This window comes from Calidris pugnax, unplaced genomic scaffold (assembly GCF_001431845.1).
Source record: "Calidris pugnax isolate Ruff unplaced genomic scaffold, ASM143184v1 scaffold24, whole genome shotgun sequence".
Classification (NCBI taxonomy): Eukaryota; Metazoa; Chordata; class Aves; order Charadriiformes; family Scolopacidae; genus Calidris; species Calidris pugnax.
In genome coordinates, this window is record NW_015090922.1 from 8,427,710 (window position 1) to 8,448,392 (window position 20,683).

General features: G+C 42.9%; 1 protein-coding gene across 1 annotated transcript; it reads right to left on the bottom strand.

Annotated features, from left to right (window-relative positions):
- Window positions 1–6,516: 6,516 nt before the first annotated feature.
- Window positions 6,517–16,453, bottom strand: PRPH2 (peripherin 2 (retinal degeneration, slow)). The gene is made up of 3 exons (XM_014950597.1): window positions 15,873–16,453; window positions 12,927–13,173; window positions 6,517–6,750 (listed from the first exon to the last, which is right to left on the bottom strand). The coding sequence occupies exons 1-3, from the start codon at window positions 16,451–16,453 to the stop codon at window positions 6,517–6,519; spliced, it is 1,062 nt and encodes a 353-aa protein (XP_014806083.1).
- Between the last annotated feature and the right edge of the window lie 4,230 nt (window positions 16,454–20,683).

Sequence of the window (20,683 nt, forward strand, 5' to 3'; positions counted from 1 at the left end):
TTCTACTTTTGATTAATTTATATAATTATGTATATTTTGTATATTTTTACATTTAATTATATAATATATATAATATCTATAAAATATATCTATAAATTATATAAATAACATATTATAATTAATTAAATAATAAATTATATAAATTAACATATATAAAAATTATATTATAATTTAATTTTATATAATTTAAATAATTATGTATATTTGTATATTGGTGTGGTGTTTGTTGTGGGTGTGGTGGTTTGTTTGGTGTGTAGGGTTTTTTTTGGGGGGGGGGGTTGGTTTTTTGGGGTTTTTTTGTTGGGTTTTTTTTTTAATTTGTGGTTGGACTCTTAGAGGTCCCTTCCAACCACTGAGATTATGTGTGATTTATATAATTTGATTAATTTATTTATAATTAATGAAAGATTCATTCATATGAACATCTCACCTTGTCCTTGTTTGTATTTTCCACCCGGGTTTGGTTTTTTTTCATCTTTAACCTTAGTCTTATTTGTGTCAAAGCAAAACCCCCCCGTGTGTAAACGGGGAAACTCATATCCCTTTGAAGAAGTGTTTGCCTGAGGCAGAGCCGTGCTCCCCTCTGAACACGTTACTCGGGCGGCCGGGAAGGCAAAAAGCTATTCTTAAAAGGAAAAATTTTGGATTTGTGGACCACGCGTGCCGTGGAACAGGTGAGCACAGCGAGCAGCAACCTTCCCATTTGTGTGTGCTGGTAAATTCTGTGCTGTCCCATATTTTGAAGGGACTCCTATGGGGTTTTTTTTAAGAATTAAACTTCATTCACCCTCTTAAGAAGACTCTCGGTCTGGGAAATGGTGTGCCTCAGGCTCACTGCCTTCTGCTTGCTGGTGGGAGCCAATGACCCTGTGTCCTGGTTTCACCTGGGATGGAGCTGACTTTCCCACCAGCAGCTGGTTTGGTGCTGTGGTTTGGATTTGGGATGAAAACAGCCTTGGTTAAACACTGCGGGTTTTGGTTGTTACTGGGTATTCAAGGCCTTTTCTGCTCCTCACACCACCCCACCAGCGGGCAGGCTGGGGGGGACAAACAGCTGGAAGGGGACACAGCGGGGACAGCTGACCAAGGGAGTATTCCATGCCATGTAATGACATGCTCAGCATATAAAATTCTTCCTGGGGGAAGGAGGAGGAAGGGGGGAGACATTTGGAGTCATGGTGTTTAGTCTTCCTAAGGGACCATTACATGATGATCCCTGATGTATGATCCTGTGATGGATCCCTGCTTTCCTGAGGGTGGCTGAGCACCTGCCTGCCCATGGGAAGCAGGGAATGAATTCCTTGTTTTGCTTTGCTTGTGTGTGCAGCTTTTGCTTTATCTATTAAACGGTCTTTATCTCAACCCATGAGTTTTCTCACTTCTACTCTTCCGATTCTCTCCCCCATCCCACCAGAGGGGACTGGGCGAGCGGCTGCATGGTTGTCAGCTGGGGTTAAACCACAGCACCCCGTTTTGCCTGGGAAGGTGATGTAAGGAGCCTGGAGGGTGGGTTGCCTGGTGCAGCAACTTCATCAGGCCGGTGACTAGCTAGGAGGCAGGCTAGCAACTTCATCAGGCTGGTCAGGTGAGGAGACACTAGCTGTGACCACATCAGGCAACGGGCTGCAGACCTGCCCTTTGGTCCTGATTTTGCTGAGTTTGCCTGGTACCTCTGGTTCCTGAGCCACCCTTTGCTCTGGAAAAATTGTCCTTCAGAACAAGCTATGGATCTTAATAGTTGACATGTTTATGGACTGGCCTTCTTTTTAGCAGGGACAGGTTAATGAAGCAAGACTCGTTCTGTGTGTGTTGCTTTAGAAGGGGCTGGGTGGGAGGTGGGAGCCCTGCTCAGCCCTTCCTCCGGCACCGTGCCCGAGGGGGGGCTGCAAAACAGGGGCACCTTCCTTCTGCAAAGGTGGTGCCCACAAAGCTGAGCTCCAGACCAGGGTTTCTTCCAGCTTTCCTGTCTCATAAATGTACTTTGGATCAAAATTCAGTAACACCTGTAAAATGACACAGGATCAGTAAATGCAGGAGCTTTGAGAGAAGAGTTTTACTATTTCAGTGTTTATCTATCACTGAACCCTGTAGTTCTGATGCATTTTTTTTTTCTTTTTAATAGGAAAGGTCTCACGTACACAGTACTTTAGTTTTCATTTGGATGGCTGCATTCCTGTTACCAGAAATAAATTTGCCTAAGCCTTCGTCTCCCCGCAGGGGGCTGTTATCACATGGCACCATTCTATTTTTCTGGCCTTATCTCTTAATTAACTAATCTCTAATAATGCTCTTTATATTTTTTTTTAAACAAGCATTTGTGATCCGTCCCCATTTTATGCTGATTATCGTAAGAGCAGTGTTTGGTTTTTTTTTACCAAACAAACAAGTCAGGAGAAAATAAGTAATCGTTTGCTGGGATCCCTTTTTCTTTATATCTGCTTTGAAAAATCTTCCCTGACCATTAGCTGGAAGGGCACGGTGCCCACGAGCCCAATATAGCATTCCCATGCTCTGTGCTAAGCTGCACACATGCATTTGTCTGGTATTATAAAATGCCCAAGCTCATGTAATGCATGGAGGCTAATCTTATCAATTGTATTAAGGCTACTTAGGAATTAATAGCTTTAAGGAAGCTGTTTATATTTCCTCCTTTAAAGCACTTTAGTGAATGTTCTGTGTCCCCTCAAATAAATGTCACCAGTAAAATAGTGCACCTTTTGTCATTTCTTTTAAAGAATAAATTATATTTCTTAAAAGTTGGCACTTCAGGGCCACGGGCTGGCTCTCAGATCTGGGTTCTTGGATTTAAGCTGGTAATCCATATTGAAGTACCTAAAAAGAAGTGGCCTGGTTTCTATGAATTAAGTTCACATCCTTCTGAAGTTTATTAGTTTGAAAATCAGGGCACGGCTCTGGGAGTTGTTGGGTTGCTGCAGGCAGCTTTGACAACTGAGCTTTAAAACTTAAATTTAAAATAACAACAATTCTTACTTATGTCTGTTGCAAGTTAGATTCAAATGGGGAAAAGAAAGGTTATAAACCCAGTGTAGGCGATGATTGTCAAAGATTCTGGGGGTGCTGGTGGTTTCACTTGTTGAGCATGTCTAGAAGTTAAGGCCTGTGAAGATGCTTTAATTCCTCTGTACTACAAGAGGATAATACTACAATTTCTAGTAAGACGCATGTGATTTAGGGGTCTGTTTGCATTGCACATCCTGAGTTTATCTGGGCACATGAGAAGGGGAAGGTTTGCTTTCTCTCAGAGCACTATATAGAGTGGAAAAAGTTTCCTGCCTAAAGGAACAGGTAAAATGGGTCCAAAAAATGAATTCAGAAGCAAAAAAATAATCAGTAATGCAAATTAAAGAAATCTGTATTAAATTGTATATATTTAAACATTTTCTTTATAGAGATCTTTACTTGCAATATAATTTTTAATACCTAAATTTACATTTGCAGGCAGCAGAGATATTTTTATCTAGAGCAGCATTTGCAATGTCACAAGAAGGTATATTTAAGATTGGACAAATTATATATTACATGTAATATTTTACAAAGCAGTCATATTACAATCTTGTAGTAATCGTAAGATGTTACATAGGTCTTCGTTAACCAGGAGACCTTATTTTAGACAGCATTAGCATATGCACTATTTGTTCTTATACAAAACCCTTATACGAAACCCTGATTCCAGTACTATTCTTCATCAACCTGTCTCACTTGGTCTCCCTACCTGCCTAATACCGTGAGACCCTTGCTCTGGCAACTGGTTTCTCCAATGTGGTATTGAAAGAATAATTTGACAATTTGTTATGTTGCTCTAGCAATAGACTGAAAAAAAAAAGAAAAAAAAAATAGAAACCACAAGTAATGGAGAGTCCTGTCTAAAACAATGGCCTAAGCCAGATTTCTAGGGCAGCAATAACTCTAGATCTCTTTGAAAAATCAGATGTCTAGTTGAGTAACCAGTATAGATTACAGCACACTGAAGCCTCACAAGGAAAGACTGTAATTAATCCTTGCAACGCAGCTCCTATCCATATGTGACTCCTCCAAAAAGCTCTTCTCTGATATAGGTGGCCACAAGATGTGCCATCCACAATCCTGTTCTTCTCTGACAGACCAGCTGACTGGAGCAGCCGGTCGTGGCGATGTCTTACCAAGAAGGAAGGAGTTGGTCTGGTTTGTACAGTTCTGCCGTGCAGAGTGTCCCTCAGCAAAGCAATAGACGATAGGCTGTGGTGAGTAGCAAGTTGGCTTGTACGTTCATGCCCTTGTTCTAGTCGGTCTTACACACAACACCATACTGAGTTGGCTTTTTAACTCCTTATTGTAATTAAGTTCATTATTGTAACTCAAGTGGCAAGCTTTGACCAGCTTTCAAAAAAGTGAAAGGATGCCACAAATGCCTGTCAAAATCCAGCCTGGCATGCAGATGGCCTGAAAGAGCCTGGCCACCAAGGTGTAGACTACGGCTCGATGTACGGACACGTCCCTATCTATCCCGCTGTGAACTGGTCTGCCCATCCTAGAAGGAGTCTGAACAAAAGCCAGAGGAGCTGAGGGCTGCTGGGCAAGTGCACGAGTGATTAAGAATGAAAACTAACGGGCTGTGCAATGATTAGGCAGCTGCAAACATGGCTTCATTTGAAGACCAGCCAACAGCCAGGTGGAAGGGACCTGCTGAGAAAACTCTCCCAGGTGCGCCACAGAGAAGTAGAGCTTTTGCACAGCCCAGTTAAAAATACATGTGGTGGCTGGCTTGTAGCTGAGGGACTGAGGTGTCTGCAATAGTTTGTGCAGGGGGTTGGGGCTTGCTCTGTTGGGTTTCTTTCCCTTTAGAGGATTTATCTGGCAGCTGCAGAAAAACCCAAGATGATGCTCTGTTCCCTTACTAGGGACCACGCACCACAGCGGACTCTTTCCCTGTCTTACTCCAGCTTTGCATATGAGAACAGGGTCCTCCAGCTAGGACACTGTGTTTGGAGAGATGCAACATATGCAAAACGTGCCTTCCCTTTGAGTTAAAAGATATGATGAAGGGTGCCCTATCACCGATAAAGAAAAAGAAAAGTTGCAAAAATTTGTACACCGGGGGCTGATTTAAACTTATTTTCCCTGGCCTCAAAGTTTGAGGCTTGATGTACTTGTGGATTAATGCTGTCCCTTTGCTAGGACCCTGGAAAACATTTAAAGTGTTAGTTCTAAGGAACCTTTTTTTTTCTTTTTTTTTTTTCTTTTTTTTTTTTCTTTTTTTTTTTTCTTTTTTTTTTTTCTTTTTTTTTTTTCTTTTTTTTTTTTCTTTTTTTTTTTTCTTTTTTTTTTTTCTTTTTTTTTTTTCTTTTTTTTTTTTCTTTTTTTTTTTTCTTTTTTTTTTTTCTTTTTTTTTTTTCTTTTTTTTTTTTCTTTTTTTTTTTTCTTTTTTTTTTTTCTTTTTTTTTTTTCTTTTTTTTTTTTCTTTTTTTTTTTTCTTTTTTTTTTTTCTTTTTTTTTTTTCTTTTTTTTTTTTCTTTTTTTTTTTTCTTTTTTTTTTTTCTTTTTTTTTTTTCTTTTTTTTTTTTCTTTTTTTTTTTTCTTTTTTTTTTTTCTTTTTTTCTTGTTTTAGAAATAGTTGGGCTTGAATATTCTGGAGCAAGCTATGAGACTACATACTTTTTTAAATGTCCAGAATAGCCATAACTGGCACATGCTCGTAGCATTGATTCCACCCACTACAAGAGGAATCTTCTAAGCTTCTGCTTGTTTAAATACAAGGTGAAGCGTAAGTCTACAACACGTTCATTCAAGTTATACAGGCTGAAAAAAACCCCTGAGAAACAAACCCCGTAAATCTTAGTTAATGTTGTTTTCATGATACTTGTGCTGTTTCATTAAATTATAATTTTTGCTCAGTAAATAAATTCTCAGCATAAATTTGCATTTTTTTCTATGTATATCTTAAAAATACAGCAGAAAATACCATTGCTTATCACATTAACAAAAAACACATTATATGAGAGGTTTGTCAAAATACCTGTATACTAAGTTATATACAATTCTGGAAATCCTTCTTCCTTTGACTTCGGACACATTATTCCCCAGAAAACCAACTTGTTTGTCTTTAAAAGTTGAAGTACATGAAGTATGCTGATAAAACAACTTGAGCAAAAAATATTAACTTTTCAAATTCCATTTTTAGTTTCAAAATAAGATGGAATGCATCACCATGTGATGCCAGCAAATTATTTTTATTTTTTTTTTTTTAATTTTTTTTAAACTACCTGTCCCTGGTATGGAAACACATGAATCTTGCAAGTCCTAGAGGGGTCATTTCCCCCAGAAGTTATGAATATGGTGTACTCACGTTGTGGATAAACGTATTATCCCAAGGTGCACTATGTTGTATACTCCCATATGCAAAAAGCATGCGTAGAAATGTGTATTCTGATGGTTGTTACATAGCTTTTAAAACATAGATATTCACAATTTTCAGTTTTTTTATTCCTCTCTGTTAAAAAGTCCACATCAATTAGAAGCTCAACTGACTGTTGTGATGGCTGGCGTCTTCCCACCTTCCTCTCCGGCGCCTTCGCCATCTGCTTCCACCTGATTGAACTTACCAATCTTTTTCAAATTCTCCAGCGCGGACTTAAAAGTGTCCTTCAGGCTGTTCTCCAGGATCCACCCTTCGCTTTCACATTCAGGGTCTTCAGGATTCGCGATGCTCTCCAGAGAGGTGTGCAGGAGACGCAAGCCAACCATCACTGACATCTGCGCCGTGCAATGGGAAAGACAGAGCATGTCAGGCAAATTTTTATAGCTTTTTTCCCCTTGTCCATATCTTTGCCATGCTCGCTATCAGTGGCCCCAGGTGGTGGAGTGAACAAAGTCCCAACGGTGCCAAAGAGGTACAGCTTAAGGGCTGTAGGAATCCTCCAAAGGAGAGGAGATCCTGAGCAGCCTTCCCCTCTGGATGGCCAGGAGGTGTGAAGGAGAGCTAGCAGGAGGAAAATGTCCCTTCTCAAGTAGGAAAGGAAAGGGTGGAGGTCTGAAATGAGTGAGCACCATGGGAAGTGGGACAGCTGATGCATCATCTTAGGAAGGAAGTGCATGAAACAGCAGCTTCGTGTGGCCATGTGCACAGGGGGGCTCTCTGCACACCCTGTCACAGGGTAGACACCTCCTGAGAGATTTTAATGAAACCTCTGCTCCTGTGCACTAGATGTCCTTAAAGCTATTTGTACGTGCAGCAACATGCTCTGCCACGGTCACTTAATTTTAACTCTAAATATTTTTACTTCACGTTGACCTTAGTAAGTTTGGCAAGTATATTAATCTGTGGCAAGTACATTAATCTGATCAAGGACATACTAATGAATCAGCATCTGTGCAGAACAGAGCAGCACTAGGATTTGAGCCATCAGCTTGTCTATTTCAAATTCTGGTTTTGTTTTTTATATAGGTATGTGCAAATAAGGAAACCAAGGCATGAGGTGATCTGTGTCTCTAACCGGTTCAATATAAAACACATTTTCATTTCTGTATTTGCCAGCGCCAGCAGCCTTCACCGAGACTCTTTCTACTGTACTATCCTGGTGTAACACCCCTGACACTGTCAACAACCCAAACCTGCTTCCAGAGAGAAGGGATGTTTTCAGCCAATATCCTGCCTTCTGACACCGTTCAGAACAATCTGACTTCAACCGTTGTGGTGCTTATGAAGGAAAGTGATTGATCTGTTGAGTAGATAAAGAAAGAAAAGGCAGAGCCCAGAAGAGCCAGCTTGATGAGGTGGTAGCGCAGGTGGCCAGGATAGAGAAGCAGACAATTAGTTGAGTCTTTTGTGTGCTAGGTAAAGCTAAGATGGAGACCACTTACTGTTATTAATAGGTGTGTTCTGTAGGTGAAACAGGACACCTCTGTTATCCTATTCAGATTCCCAAGGAAGTGATTACCTGTGGGCTTCCTAAACCCTAATGGTTAAAGAGGTTGGCATCCCTGTGTCTTCCTTACCTGGTGGCACAGCTGAGGCTTGTGGAGAGCTGCCCTGGATCTGCTGCTTCCTCTTGCAGCTTTTGAACTAGAGATGGAGGAAGCTTGTGAACTGTCATGCAGGATTACAGCACTGGGTACCCAGGCATATTTGAAGTTGGGATTTAGCTACGCAGCATGGGCGGTTGCAAAATTCACATCTGGCTTTTGGACTCATGGGACTGCTCAAGCATGTGCTTCTGTGGACCATTCATTAGCCTGTTTACCCTGGTCATCCTTATCCTGCTTGTGTGACACTGATCAGTGTCTCCAAACTCTTGGAAGACTAAAAGGTAACCATTAGTTACCCTTGAAATTTTCAGATGTTGATGTTTCTCTGACTTTACTCAAGACCAGAAAGAGAAAAACAGTGCTCAAAGAAGCTTCATCAAACACTTCCATATCCTAAGGCAAATTTTTGTCCTGTTTAACACAGGAATGTGTGACTTGCAACACCTGCCTGGTCCTCAAAGAAGTCTCTAATGGTCCTGAATTTGGAAACAGTCTCCTTTTGTTGTGGATCTACCTGATACTATGGTGATTTAAATCAGTTGAAACCCTATTCTAGAAAGGTCACAAGAAGTATCAAATCACTTCATGGTAGTCTCGGGATTTAATGCTTTTGACATCTTTCTTTCAATCTGAGCCCCAGTTTTACTGCTCTCAGTCACAAGACTAGTATCTTTCATATTAATTGCTGTCGCAAGTAAAAATTAATGGCACTGGACACAAAAGATGGTCTCCACGTTGCTCTCTACTTGTGCTATTTCACTGCATGTCAGCAGGAGCTCTTTTTTTGTGACTGACTTACTAATTCCCACTATTTGACAGCAGAATTAGCTGTACTTACAGGTTTTCTGGAAGACTCTAAGTCACTAAATAGCTGTGCTTTAAAAAAGGAAGGTGCTTGTGCAGAAGGGAGCAGCTGATCTGCCCTCTGATGAGATTCTGTGACGTTTTCTCTCAAAGACTTTGCTTTCTAAAAATCTTGTTCAGAAAGATTTTGGGTCCCTGGGGCTGAGATTTCAGGCTGTCATCACCTCCACTGACCTGAGCCTGCCTTTTCTGCCAGATGAGAAGAGAGTCCAGGGAGTTAGAGACAACTCTCTGGTAAATTAGTCTAGCTCCTATATGATAGCATAAAGCCTTGGACCATCAGTTTTGCTGAAGTCCTGCACTAGGGAAGGAACAACCCCAGGCACCAGTATATGCTGGGGGTGACTGGCTGAAAACAGCTTGGCAGTAAAGGGCCTTGGGGTCCACGTTGACACTGGTGAGACCACAGCTGGGGTCCTGTGTCCCGTTCTGGGCTCCTCACTACGAGAGAGATGTGGGCATAGTGGAGGGACCCCAACAAAGGGCCACTGAGGTGATGAAGGGACTGGAGCACCTCTCCTGTGCGAAGATGCTGAAACAGCTGGGAATGTTCTGCCTGGGGAAGAGAAGGCTCAGGGCAGATCTTATCAATCCATATATAAGTACCTGAAGAGAGGGTGTCAAGAAGATGGAGCCAGGCTCTTTTCAGTAGTGCCCAATGGCAGGACAAGAGGCCGTGGGCACAAACGGAAACACAGGAGATTCCCTATGAAAATTAGCAAACATTTTTTACTAAGGGGGTGACTGAGCACTGTCATGGGTTATCCAGAGAAGCATTTGAGTCACCCTCCTTGGAGATATTCAAAAACTGTCTGACCATGGTCCTGAGCAACCAGCTCCAGGTAGCCCTGTGTGAGCAGGGGGCTGAGGACAAGATAACCACCAGAGCTCCCTCCAACCTCAACAAGTCTGTGACTTTGAATTGTAGACCTGTACTTAATCACAATCCAGCAGAGAAGGCCTGGACATCAAGGTCCTAAAGCTAGCCTGGTCTTGATGAGTGATGATTTCCCCTGGCCAATGGATAAAGTGTCATGAAAACTCTTGTCATTTTACAGCAACTCTACAGTGGCAGGAAGAAAAAGACCACAGTGTTTCTCCAGGGCTAGATATGGGCAGGCTGGGCTGATACATCCCCCTGCACCACAGCATGCTCAACCCCTCAGTCTGGGCCAGCAGAGCAAACTGTGTCCTTCTGGAGCACCACTGCTGCCTGTGGGCTGATTTTGAAGATTATCTGGAGTTCACTCCTAGTGTTCAATGCATCAGAGAGTCTACTCTCCAGCACACGATGTGCACCTGCTCGTGTCTCATTGCTCTCCTGGGGCTCAGTGCTGGGCTCCCTCTCTGGCACCACATGCGAGATGAATCTCAGGGTTGTGGCCATTGCAGTAGCTGTGACCTGTCAGGAGCCACATGTTTATACAGGTGAAGGACCTGGAGCATCTCAGGAACCGGCTGCTGCCCTCCATTTTTTTTTTTTAAATGCTCTATTCAGGGCACCCTTGAACCCTCCATTTCCTCTTTGCTGGCTGAGGCAGGTCAAGAAGACATCTCAGCTTGCTCTGCTTGACCTTCTGCAGCAAAGCCCATCTGTTTGCCAGGGTTTAGCCTGAGGCGGCTTAGCTAGAGCATGGGGTGAGCTTTTTTTGTCACCCTCATGACCGGTTGTCACTCATGGGAAGCCTACAGCTTTTGCTAGTAAAAGCAGCATGTGGATAATAATATATTTCCAAAATATATGAGACACTATTTTTTTTTTAAATAGAAGTTTTGATACTTCAAAATAGGTTCGTTCTTCCTTACACCTAATACAGAAACGTCAAACCCAAATGGCCTTCCCTGAGGTCCCTAGACCCGTTTGGCACATTATGTTTTCCCACAGCTCAGAGTAACAGCTGCAATGAGTTTTACCCTCCGTGCTCTGTCCCCCTCCCCACACCTCAATCCCATGCCATCAACCCAGCTGGAAGAGTCCTCCGCTGGTCCCCAGAAGGGCTTTGCTGGGGAGCTGCTGTGGCCATGCCACTGGTGTGGGTTCACGTTGTCTCCAGGTGCAAAGCAAACCCAGGGGGCTCCTTTGCTTTTGCACTTTTCTGTAACTCCTCAGCAAGCCATTCCAAGGGAAAACAAGAAGCAGAGAGTCACCACAGTAACTCCCCACTGGGTCCCACCCTGGTCAGACCAACATCTTACCTTGGCCGGGGGTCGGGACCTCTGCTGCGCTCCTACTCGGTATAAAATTGTTTCCTACCCTGACTGCAATTTAAAGAAAGTGGTTATATTTCAAAGGGAGGCTAAATTAATGCTTGCTTCCTGCTTTCCTTCCTCCCTTCAAAGTTTGCCTTAGAAGAGGAGGGAGTTTGAGACCCAAATGTGGACCCTTTATGGCAGAAATCAGGCAAGTAATAAATATTCAGGAGGGCCAATTAATATAACCCAGGATTGTGATATTTCTTTAAAGCTTTGCCCTGAAAGTCCTCTGATGGCTTGCAAAAAAAAAAATAAATCACTTTGTATTTTGAAAAAGACAAAGACAAAAAAAAAAAAGAGAATATTGTATTTCTTATTATGCTACAGGTTGGAAAAATACTGGGGTGTACTTTGAAGAGGTAGAAATAAAATACTGCATTTTTATTGCTGCTATTAATGTTAGCATATCACTGTCATTAATCTCGTACAAATCAGCAGAGATATGTTACAGGTTCCTAGTCATGATTTCTCAACAGCTGGAATTAGTATTTCTGTGCATTTTTCCCCTGAGTTTTTGAATTTCCTTCTTTTTTTTTTCACATGCAGCTGAAATTCCCCCTCTTCAAGAACTCTTTATTTGAATTTGGGCGAGACACGAGCTTCTCTTTCTTTTCTTACCAGAATAAGAGTGCTACAAGGAGGTAGGTAACTTCCTCAGCCATGCAGAGTAGCTATTTTTAGAATAACGCGACATGAAGCAATTTTACGATATTTTTTTTCACTTCACAGACTATTTGGGTAGGTGTTTATTTTTTAAAAAGCATCTTCATTCCTGGAAGGGTGTAGCCCAGTGCTCGTATCAAAATATAACGCGTTATATTTTAGCTTTATCCAAATTTTTTTGAGAGACAGCTGAACCAATTAAGGCAGGCAATGCCATTTGCAGCAGCCGTCTCGAGGGCTAGAAGGGGTCTCTGTGTCCCTCCCCGTTGGCCATCGGGTCCTGCCCGACCTCCGCATCCCGCGCCTCACGCGCCAGCCCTCGTGTCGCTGCCAGCCCACGCTCCCCACGTATTAGCACTGATTAAACACCCTGGCTAGAAAATTAGCCATCTCCTGGAGGCAGAAGGACACGTTTCCCTTGCATCAAATGAATGGTATTTTAGCAGATATTTGGGTTGTGGTGCCCACAAACGCCTGCACTGGGCAGTATCTGCACCTGGCTGCCTATGCTCCGTGGTTTTGGGAAGCAGAATAAAATGAAATTAATCCATCTACTTCACCTAAAATCACTTCTCGTATTCAAAACCATTGATGGGGCTGATGAAAGACCTTAACCCAAACGCTGCCCTGAAGCTGGACGCTGGCGCGTGGCTCTAGGTCTTTACATCAGCACATAAACCCTTTAATTGCACTTTCTGTCCCACAAATTACTGCCATCTCTTTCTGATGCCCTGCTTTGCACGCTTTTCACTCCCCACTGTAGGTGACGCACATAAAATTAATATGTCTGGACAGCTGAGCCCTCCCATGCTCTTCCCTGCTCAGCACCCTGCCTTTGGCACAAAATTGGACCTTTTTCCCCCTCTTGAGGCTCCCCCAGGACTACTTTGAAGGGGAGTTGTGCGATCTAGCCCCCACCCTGTGCTTCCCACCTGTGTCTCCAGCCTGGGACCTTTCAGGCCTTATGCAGATGGTCACTGTTAGATGTTTCCTCAGCTAAAGAATGACGGTGCATGATTTATTTGAAAGCTATCTGATATTTAACTTGGAGGCCCATGCTGAAAAATGCTCTGCTCCTCCGGAGCTGGAGCTTCACCACAGCATGGCTGGGGGGAGAGGGTTACCTCGAAAAGCCAGACGAGGAGGACGACGACGCCCATGGAGCTCATCATGCTGCTGTAGTAGTGCAGGAGGGCTTCCCGGCAGCCGCGGCGCCAGAGGTTGAGCTCCTCCGTTTGGTAGTCGTAGCTGTAGTGAGCCGAGTTGTTGGTGACCTGGTACTGGATGCAGGGTCTCGGGGAGCTGGGGTTGCAGCAGCTGAAAGGGACGCCGTCCACCAAGTACCTGCCGTCCACGTTGCTTTTGATCCGACTACGGGCAAGGGCAGAAGGAAGCATGAATACACAGGGACACAAATAAAGATATACCTGAGGAAACCTGCACGAGGAAGGAAAGCAAAGGCAATATGGATCTTCCACCATACCTCCTGCCCGTGCCATTTCTCTGCATCCCCTGTGTATATAGCAGTATTTGTCCTGGTTTGTTTTCCTCTCTGAAATCCTTTTCTGCGTCAAAGCTACATTGAGTCTATAATTAACTCTTTGTGATGGAAACGCACCCTCTCAGGTCACTTCTTCAAAGAAATTAATTTTTAAGAAAAGTAAACGTCAGAGAGAAATTTCAGGAGGGGCAGTCATAAAAGAGTGATCATAATGTAGTTAGGGAGCTGCTGAAGGTGACCTGAGCTTGGAAAAGGACCTACAACAGCCTTAGGACCCACCATATCCAGCTAGTCCAGTGATCCAGCAAACCTAATAGCTTCTCTTTGAGGATAATACTTCCAGGAAAATGTTATGCATTTATTCTTGGCTTGGGAAGGTAACAGTATTTAAAACGTGAAATGGGCTTCAGCAATAGGATGTTGTAAAATTTCTGAAATCCTGGCAGGAGCTCCCCAACTCCCTACACTGCCATTTAGCCTGGTGCCTTAGGAGATGTTTAGATGAGAGATACTTAGAAGGGAAATAATTCCACTGGCATTGCAGAAAAAGACTATAATAAGAGGACTGCAACTAAAAAATGTCATTTTGCTTAGAAAATGACAGAATGGAGAGCACTGGTGATCTAGAAAGGTGAAAAAAAAATATCTGAGTAGCTTGTAGCTTTCTATATGGATATTTTAAAATTGTGTCACAGGGAGAAAGGTGGCTGCAACAGCCTGCTGAAGGAAAATTCCACTTTGCAGTTGTGACCTAAATAATAAAGCCCAATGTAGTTGAGGTTTTATCTGTAGATGTAAAGTGTGCTCTGCACTGGGTCTAATTCCCATTGATGTGTAAATGCTCCACCAGTTTCAGAGAGATTGGATCAGGCCTTTTCTCTACAAATATAAAAGTCACATGTTGGGGAATAGACTCCAACTTCCCTGGAATTAAGGAGAACTTTGCTATTGACTTCAAAGGGACCAAAATATCCCACCAGGAATGTGAGAAGAGACTGTGCATCACTGTACAGTTCAAACCTTGAATTCACTCATTAACATCCATTTGTGGATTTTTAATGCCCTATTTCCTGCCCCAGTAATACAAAGAAATTGCCCCGAGTCTCAGTCCTAAACAAGACATCATTTATTAAGGACAATATAACCTTGTTTTCCCTCTGTGCTTTGCCCTTCCACTGCTGCTAGATTAAGTTACAGCTCTCAAATCTCCATATAATGCTGGCAAGGTGAACTTATTATGTTTTCAAGTAGTTATTTATACCCATGGGCATACCTTCGCAATGCAAATACTCCCTTATTAAATAGTAAATGTATTTGCTATAGCCCTGCAGTGCAATAGGTTAAGCCTGTAACAGTTTTCACTATGAAGTCCTAGTTCAGAATTGCAAAAACAACCAGACCACCCAACAAGTCAAAACAATATGCAGAGAGACACACAACTGAAATACTGTTTACACAGTCAGGCAGGGATCCCATGAGACACACAAAGTCTATTTCAAAATTAATTCAGACATCCTTAACATGGGCAGTCCATTTAAAAGCAGATTGCTTCCAGACCCTTTGTGCAGCCCAGAGTATAAACGCTAACAAGTGATGTTCCCAAAGAACTCTGATTAACGATCACTTCCCCCGATGCTTAATTTATTAAAAGGTTGTGGGTGTTTATGCACAATGCTCGTTTTTTAATTTCAAAAGTTTATTTGTTCTCGTGTTTATTTTTTACTTGTGCTTACTGCGCTTTAGCTGATTTTGAGATTACTGCCTCTTTTGGCACTGACATCAGAGCCATTAAGGTGTTTCTGGCCAACAATCTGTGCTGGTTTGTGCAGAGAAAACTAGTGCTGGTTTGAGGCACAAGCATATCTATTGAACATGTTTTCATATGGGAGAGAACACAAAATGCATTTGGCTACGCTGGGCACTGTGTAAAGCTAGGGACATCAACCTGTGTTGATGGCTCAATATTGTCCAGTGGATGCTGAAGCAATCCACTGAGTGAATATAAAAATAGAATTCTAAATCTTAAGGATTTAAAATGCATAAGTTATTGGTAAAGCATTTCTATTTGCTTCCATGAGATTGCTTAATTGCCAATATTTAAGGTGAAATTTTAAAAGTGGTGTCAGCAGTATACACACACCCAGGGAACTCTTTTTTCAGGAACTTCATAAGTCACATATTGAAATCTGCTTTAGGGATAGTGAAGTTCTGATACTTCCCAGTTGATTTTGGGAGTAGGTATGCGTGGCTCAATGTAATGGGTTTATGAAGAGGTAAAAGGCAGTAAAAATTATTATTAGAAGTCTGTTTACATCACACTGCGTAAGAGTGGGAATTGTATTTTAGTCCATTATATTTTATGTTCTGGATAATGTTAGAGGAATTTGCCAGGGGAGGAAGCAATCTAGCTGAATGTTTGAGAAGCTTATTAAGAAAAAGCAGAGGAAAAAAACCCCAACATTTTATACAAAACCCCCTCCAGTCAGTGCCTCTTTTGATGTAGATTTCTTTAGTGTAATACTGATCAACTAACGATACTACGCCGTACAAACCCCACTAAGTCACTTACTCCTTCACTTCTTTGGAGCTGAAGTCCAGATATCTGTTGCTGATCCACTGAATTTCGAACCAATCTTTGAAGCCGTTGTTCCCACAGCATTTGAACTCAATTTGGAGCATGTCGATGGTCTTCTTCATGAAGCATCTTCCAGGGGTGTCTGTGTCCCGGTAGAACTTCATGCCGTTCTTGAGCCCCTGGGCCAGCGTGCTCTCCAGAGAACCCCGCATGAGAAAGCAAATCAGAGCAACGAAGAAAAGGAGTATGTTAAAGAGGAAACATAGTGCCAGGTAAGGTTTCAGCAAAGGCTTCCACTTGACAAATTTAGCGGGATCCAAAGAATCGTAACAAATTTTGCCAGCAAACCCATTGAAGGCGCAGGATAATATACCCATCAATATCAAAGAATTGGGCACAAAGTGGCTTTCAGAATTGTCCATCACTTCGCTTCGCTTCCGGAGTTCAATTTTGAGGAACAACCCCATGCTAAAAACAAGGATTCCAGCAAACACTGAAAACCAGTTCATGAGCCATAGTCCCTGCGCTAGTTTTACCCTTTTCTTCTGGTTGAATTTGACTTTCAGCAGTGCCATCTTCGTAATGTGAGATGCTGGAAGGTTTCACAGTCTGGACCCGTCTTCTCAGCGTAAGCGACTCGAGGAAGAACCATTCAGGCGTTGGAAGAGACCCCGAACGGCACGGTGGGAAGCGAGCCACTGCACGGTCCTTCCATCTTGAGCTCCCCCTCGTTAGGATTCAAGCAAGTAAAATATTCAAAGACCCCAATTAACAATTTCACATTAGTGAGAATAATGGGCAATTAGCACCTACAACTATTTCTGGTGGTTCCTTCCAAGTAAAGGAGAAACAGTCTCAAGGTTTCAAATGATTTGATCTGGATCTGCAAGACGTCATTCTAATACCTTTAATCATTTGATCCAATTTGGAGAAATGTCTGTCAACAGATGAGTGGAAATAATCCCTCATTTTACTGTTTAGTAGATTTGTGCTTGCTTATGATAGGCTGCTGGGCAGAATGTGAAAACCCAGAGATATAAAAAGATCTTTGTGGCCAGAACAATATGGATCCTTTGAGGAAAAAGGAAGAGGGCTCTGAGATAAATAAGGCTGCTTGAATACAAAAATATACTTCCTCTACGTGGTCTTGATTTATTCATATCTACAGCCAAAACCACCTTTCTAGTCCTTATCCTTCTATGTTGACCTGAGACGACACCCTGCGGCTTATGTGTTCTGGAAACAGATAAGAGTGTAGTTTACAGTGACCTAAAAAACCTAAGCTTGGCATTTTCTATTTACTTCCAGGGCTTGTACCATCTCCGGGCCTTGGCAGGAGGGAAGGAAAAAGGAAAAGTTCAGAGAAACTCAATAAATAAACCCCAGCCTGAAATCTAGAGATGCTTTTTATAAAAAGCGAGCTGGCGTGAGCAGCTTACTGGATAATCACGGGGCCAGGGAGGGGAGCGGGGCTGCCCAAGGAGACCTGGGACCTCATGCCAGGGAGGAATTTGACCCGGCGGCTGAGGAGGGACCCTCGGGCTGGTGTCACCAGCCACCCCCAGGACCCTTGGTGTCTGCTGAGGGACCTGCAGCCTTGGCTCTGCTTTCATGCTGTAGTGGCCAGAAAAGGAGGGATGCAACCCCCTCCCTCGGCAGTGGCCTTCCTCCTTGCACCATGCAGCTGTTTTGGGCAAGCAGGGATGCTGGGCATTTGCTCTTCCCAGTGCTTTGGGATTTTTACTTGCTTTGAATTATCACCTCCTTCTCCCCTTTGCACCCACAGAGGTTCAGAGCTACTGGGTAAGTCCCACGCTGGCCCACCACCTGCTGCAGCAATGCAAAATTAGCCTTGGGCAACCTCAAGAAATGCCAAATTAACCTGCAGGTGCGTGAGGGCCGGGGTGCTAATGCTGCAGGTGAGAAAGGAGCAGCCCTGGGCAGAGGGATGGGGAGGCTCTGCCCCGACCCGAGCCAACCTGATCTGCTGCTGGCCGAGTGCCCTGGGGGCATCCTCTAGTGGCTGCCAGCAGCATGGTGCACCAGCCTCGAGGGAAAGGTGGAGGGACCTGCCCAGGAGGAAGGCAAGTGTGAAAAATAATAATTATTTAAAAAAAAAGTACAGAAAAATGGTGTTTTGGTAGCCTGCTGCTGTGTGGTACCATGGATGCTGCTCAGTTACTGTTTCAGATCCTGGAATGCTGGATCCTTCTCCAGTAAGGAAAAAGCCTATTGAGCTGTTACTTTTTCCTGAGCTAATAGAAGGTTTTTGTGATGGGACTTTCCTGCCTATCCAGGCACCGTTGCAGTGACCTGGAGAGCAGCTGGTCATGGGGGTCTCCCGAAAGCAGGCCTGGTTGCTAGCATTGCTGCTGCCCCTGAAGATGAGGGGCGAGTGTGTAAGAGGAAAGGAGGAAGGCAATTATCCATCAGGGACTACTCCCTCCGCTTGCCGTGAAGTGGATGAAAAGTGCTGTTTCTTGGGAGAGCCTGTGAAGTATTTTTGTGCAACAAGCCATAGCACTGAGTGACACCACTCCTGGCTTCTCGGCAAAATATCCCACAACCACACAGTGCGCGTTACTACATTTCACTGACAACTCCAGGGCTCAGCGAGGAAACGTGAGATAGTTTGGAGGGTGTATTTATCTGACAGCCCAAAGTGAATTCTAGATAAATGAACTTGAACTTGGAACTATTTCCTTTCTTGTCAGTGATGAGAGTGAAGCTAGTTAATGTGAAAAAGAATTTTCTATCAGGTCTGTAGATCACGAGGATATACAGCGAAATACGTTCTGCATATTTTGTACAGTTAATAGGACAAGAAATAGTAAATCTGCTCACAGCAGATGTAAGCCTGGTGCTGCTCTGGATATGGGGAATTTTGTATTCAGGCGCACAGATGACAGTCTGAATACGTGCTTCCTCAATAATTTATCATTCAGATGTCCATGACAAATCTGATGCAGCAAAACCCTGTAATTGTATACACTAGGGTGTTTCCTGTTAATTCAGGAATAAAAATACTGAAATAGAACATGCAGCATATGCTTAAGAGCTCACTGATCCCTCCAAATTTACTCTTCTCCTTAAACAAAAGTAACAGGAGGGGTTCTAATTAATAAATCACTCCTAAATAGTTAGTGTTTTCTGGGAGATGATCAGTGATCCACCTGATGCTCAGGAAGGGACACTCAGATACTAATGAGACCTTTAAGACTTCAGGTGATACCTTTAAAGTCATTGCAGAGAGCAATCAACACAACCAAAACAACCCAGATTTGGAAATCTGCTGTTTATTTAAATGGTTTCAGGAGTTCAATACCAGCTGGGGACTTACAGTGGCAAAAACTACCCACCTATAAAGTCAACTCATCATGCTTGGAATCTTTAAAGAGGGCCTGGTGACAGTAGCTCATGTGCTATATTCTGATGCTTCCTTCAAAAAATGCAGCCAATGCTTTTAGAAGTGGGGATTTAATGCTTCCTGCTTCTCCCAGACACGGAGCTGACAAGCCCTCTGCAAACTGATCAGCTGAGGGATGTCTCAAGCAGAGCGATGTGAGTAAGAGGAAGGTTATGGGGGTTCATCACAAAGTGTTTTGGGGTGTGGACAGTGCTAAAAAGAAAGCTGGTTTTGGCTGGCATCTGCTTTTCTTATAAATCTTTACCTTGGCTGGGATTCGCCTTTAATTGGGCAGAATTACTACGGCTTTCTACTTCAAACAGAAAATATGGGAATTGATCCATAGCAGACAAAAGCTAATTGCAGCAAAGATGTTTGAGTTATTGGTCTCCTCAGAGGTTGCACATTAACTCAAATGTGTAATTCATATGTCATTTTGGAGGAAAAAAATGGTGGAATAAAATATTCAAATGATTATTGATCTGCTAGAACTCAGCATAAATGTGTTCAAATTAAAAATATTGTTTAAAAAATGCGATTTCTATGGATAAAAATACAATATTGATATCTTTCCAAAAAGCTCTGCCTTTTGACCTAAATATAAGCCACAAACTTACCAGTTAGTGTTAGGAGGGAGGAAAAAGTTGTTTTTAACGCAAACAATTCAATCTGGTATTCGCTATACAGTCTGCTGCCCATCCTGGACAAACCATGCTCCTTTCGTCTTCAGGAATATGAGAGATAAAAGGCAATTTCCCCTTATTTAGGTATATCCTATGTGCCTAAACTATGGAAATGCTTTTAGTTGGCAATAAAAATAATTTCCTGATGCAATGTTTTTCACACTGCTCTGTGATATGAAATGTGGCTTTCTTGGTGGGGTTTTTTTTTTGTTTGTTTGTTTGTTTTTTTCTTTCCTTAGAAGTGGTTAGGTTTCATTGCAAGGATTAAACTCAAATGGAAGAAGGAAGTTTACAGGAGTTTACATGATGTTGACACACCAGAAGGCTGTGCTGCCATTCGGTGAGATCTAGACAGGCTAGAGAGCTGAGTGGAGAAGTTCAACATGGGCAGGGGTAGGGTCCTGCACCTAGGGAAGAATAACCCCATGCACCAGAACAGGTTAAGGTTTGACCTAATGGAAAGCAGCTCTGCGGAGAAGGTCTGGGTGGACAACAAGTTGACCATGAGCCAGCAATGTGCCCTTGTGGCCAAGAAGGCCAATGGTCTCCTGGAGTGCATTAAAAAGAGTGGCCAGCCTGTTGAGAGAGGTCATCTTCCCCCTCTACTCTGCCCTGGTGTGGCCACATCTGGAGCACTGTGTCTGGTTCTGGGCTCCCCAGTTCAAGAAAGACATGAAACGACTGGAAACAGCCCAGTGGAGGACCGTGAAAATAAT

Excerpts from the sequence above, each read along its gene's own strand:
- PRPH2 (XM_014950597.1), bottom strand. The coding sequence starts at position 16,453 with ATGGCACTGCTGAAAGTCAAATTCAACCAGAAGAAAAGGGTAAAACTA. Across the intron at positions 13,174-15,872 it reads AGCTCCAAAGAAGTGAAGGA|TCGGATCAAAAGCAACGTGG; the intron begins GTAAGTGACTTA and ends CCTTGCCCGTAG. Across the intron at positions 6,751-12,926 it reads TCCTCGTCTGGCTTTTCGAG|ATGTCAGTGATGGTTGGCTT; the intron begins GTAACCCTCTCC and ends TGCACGGCGCAG.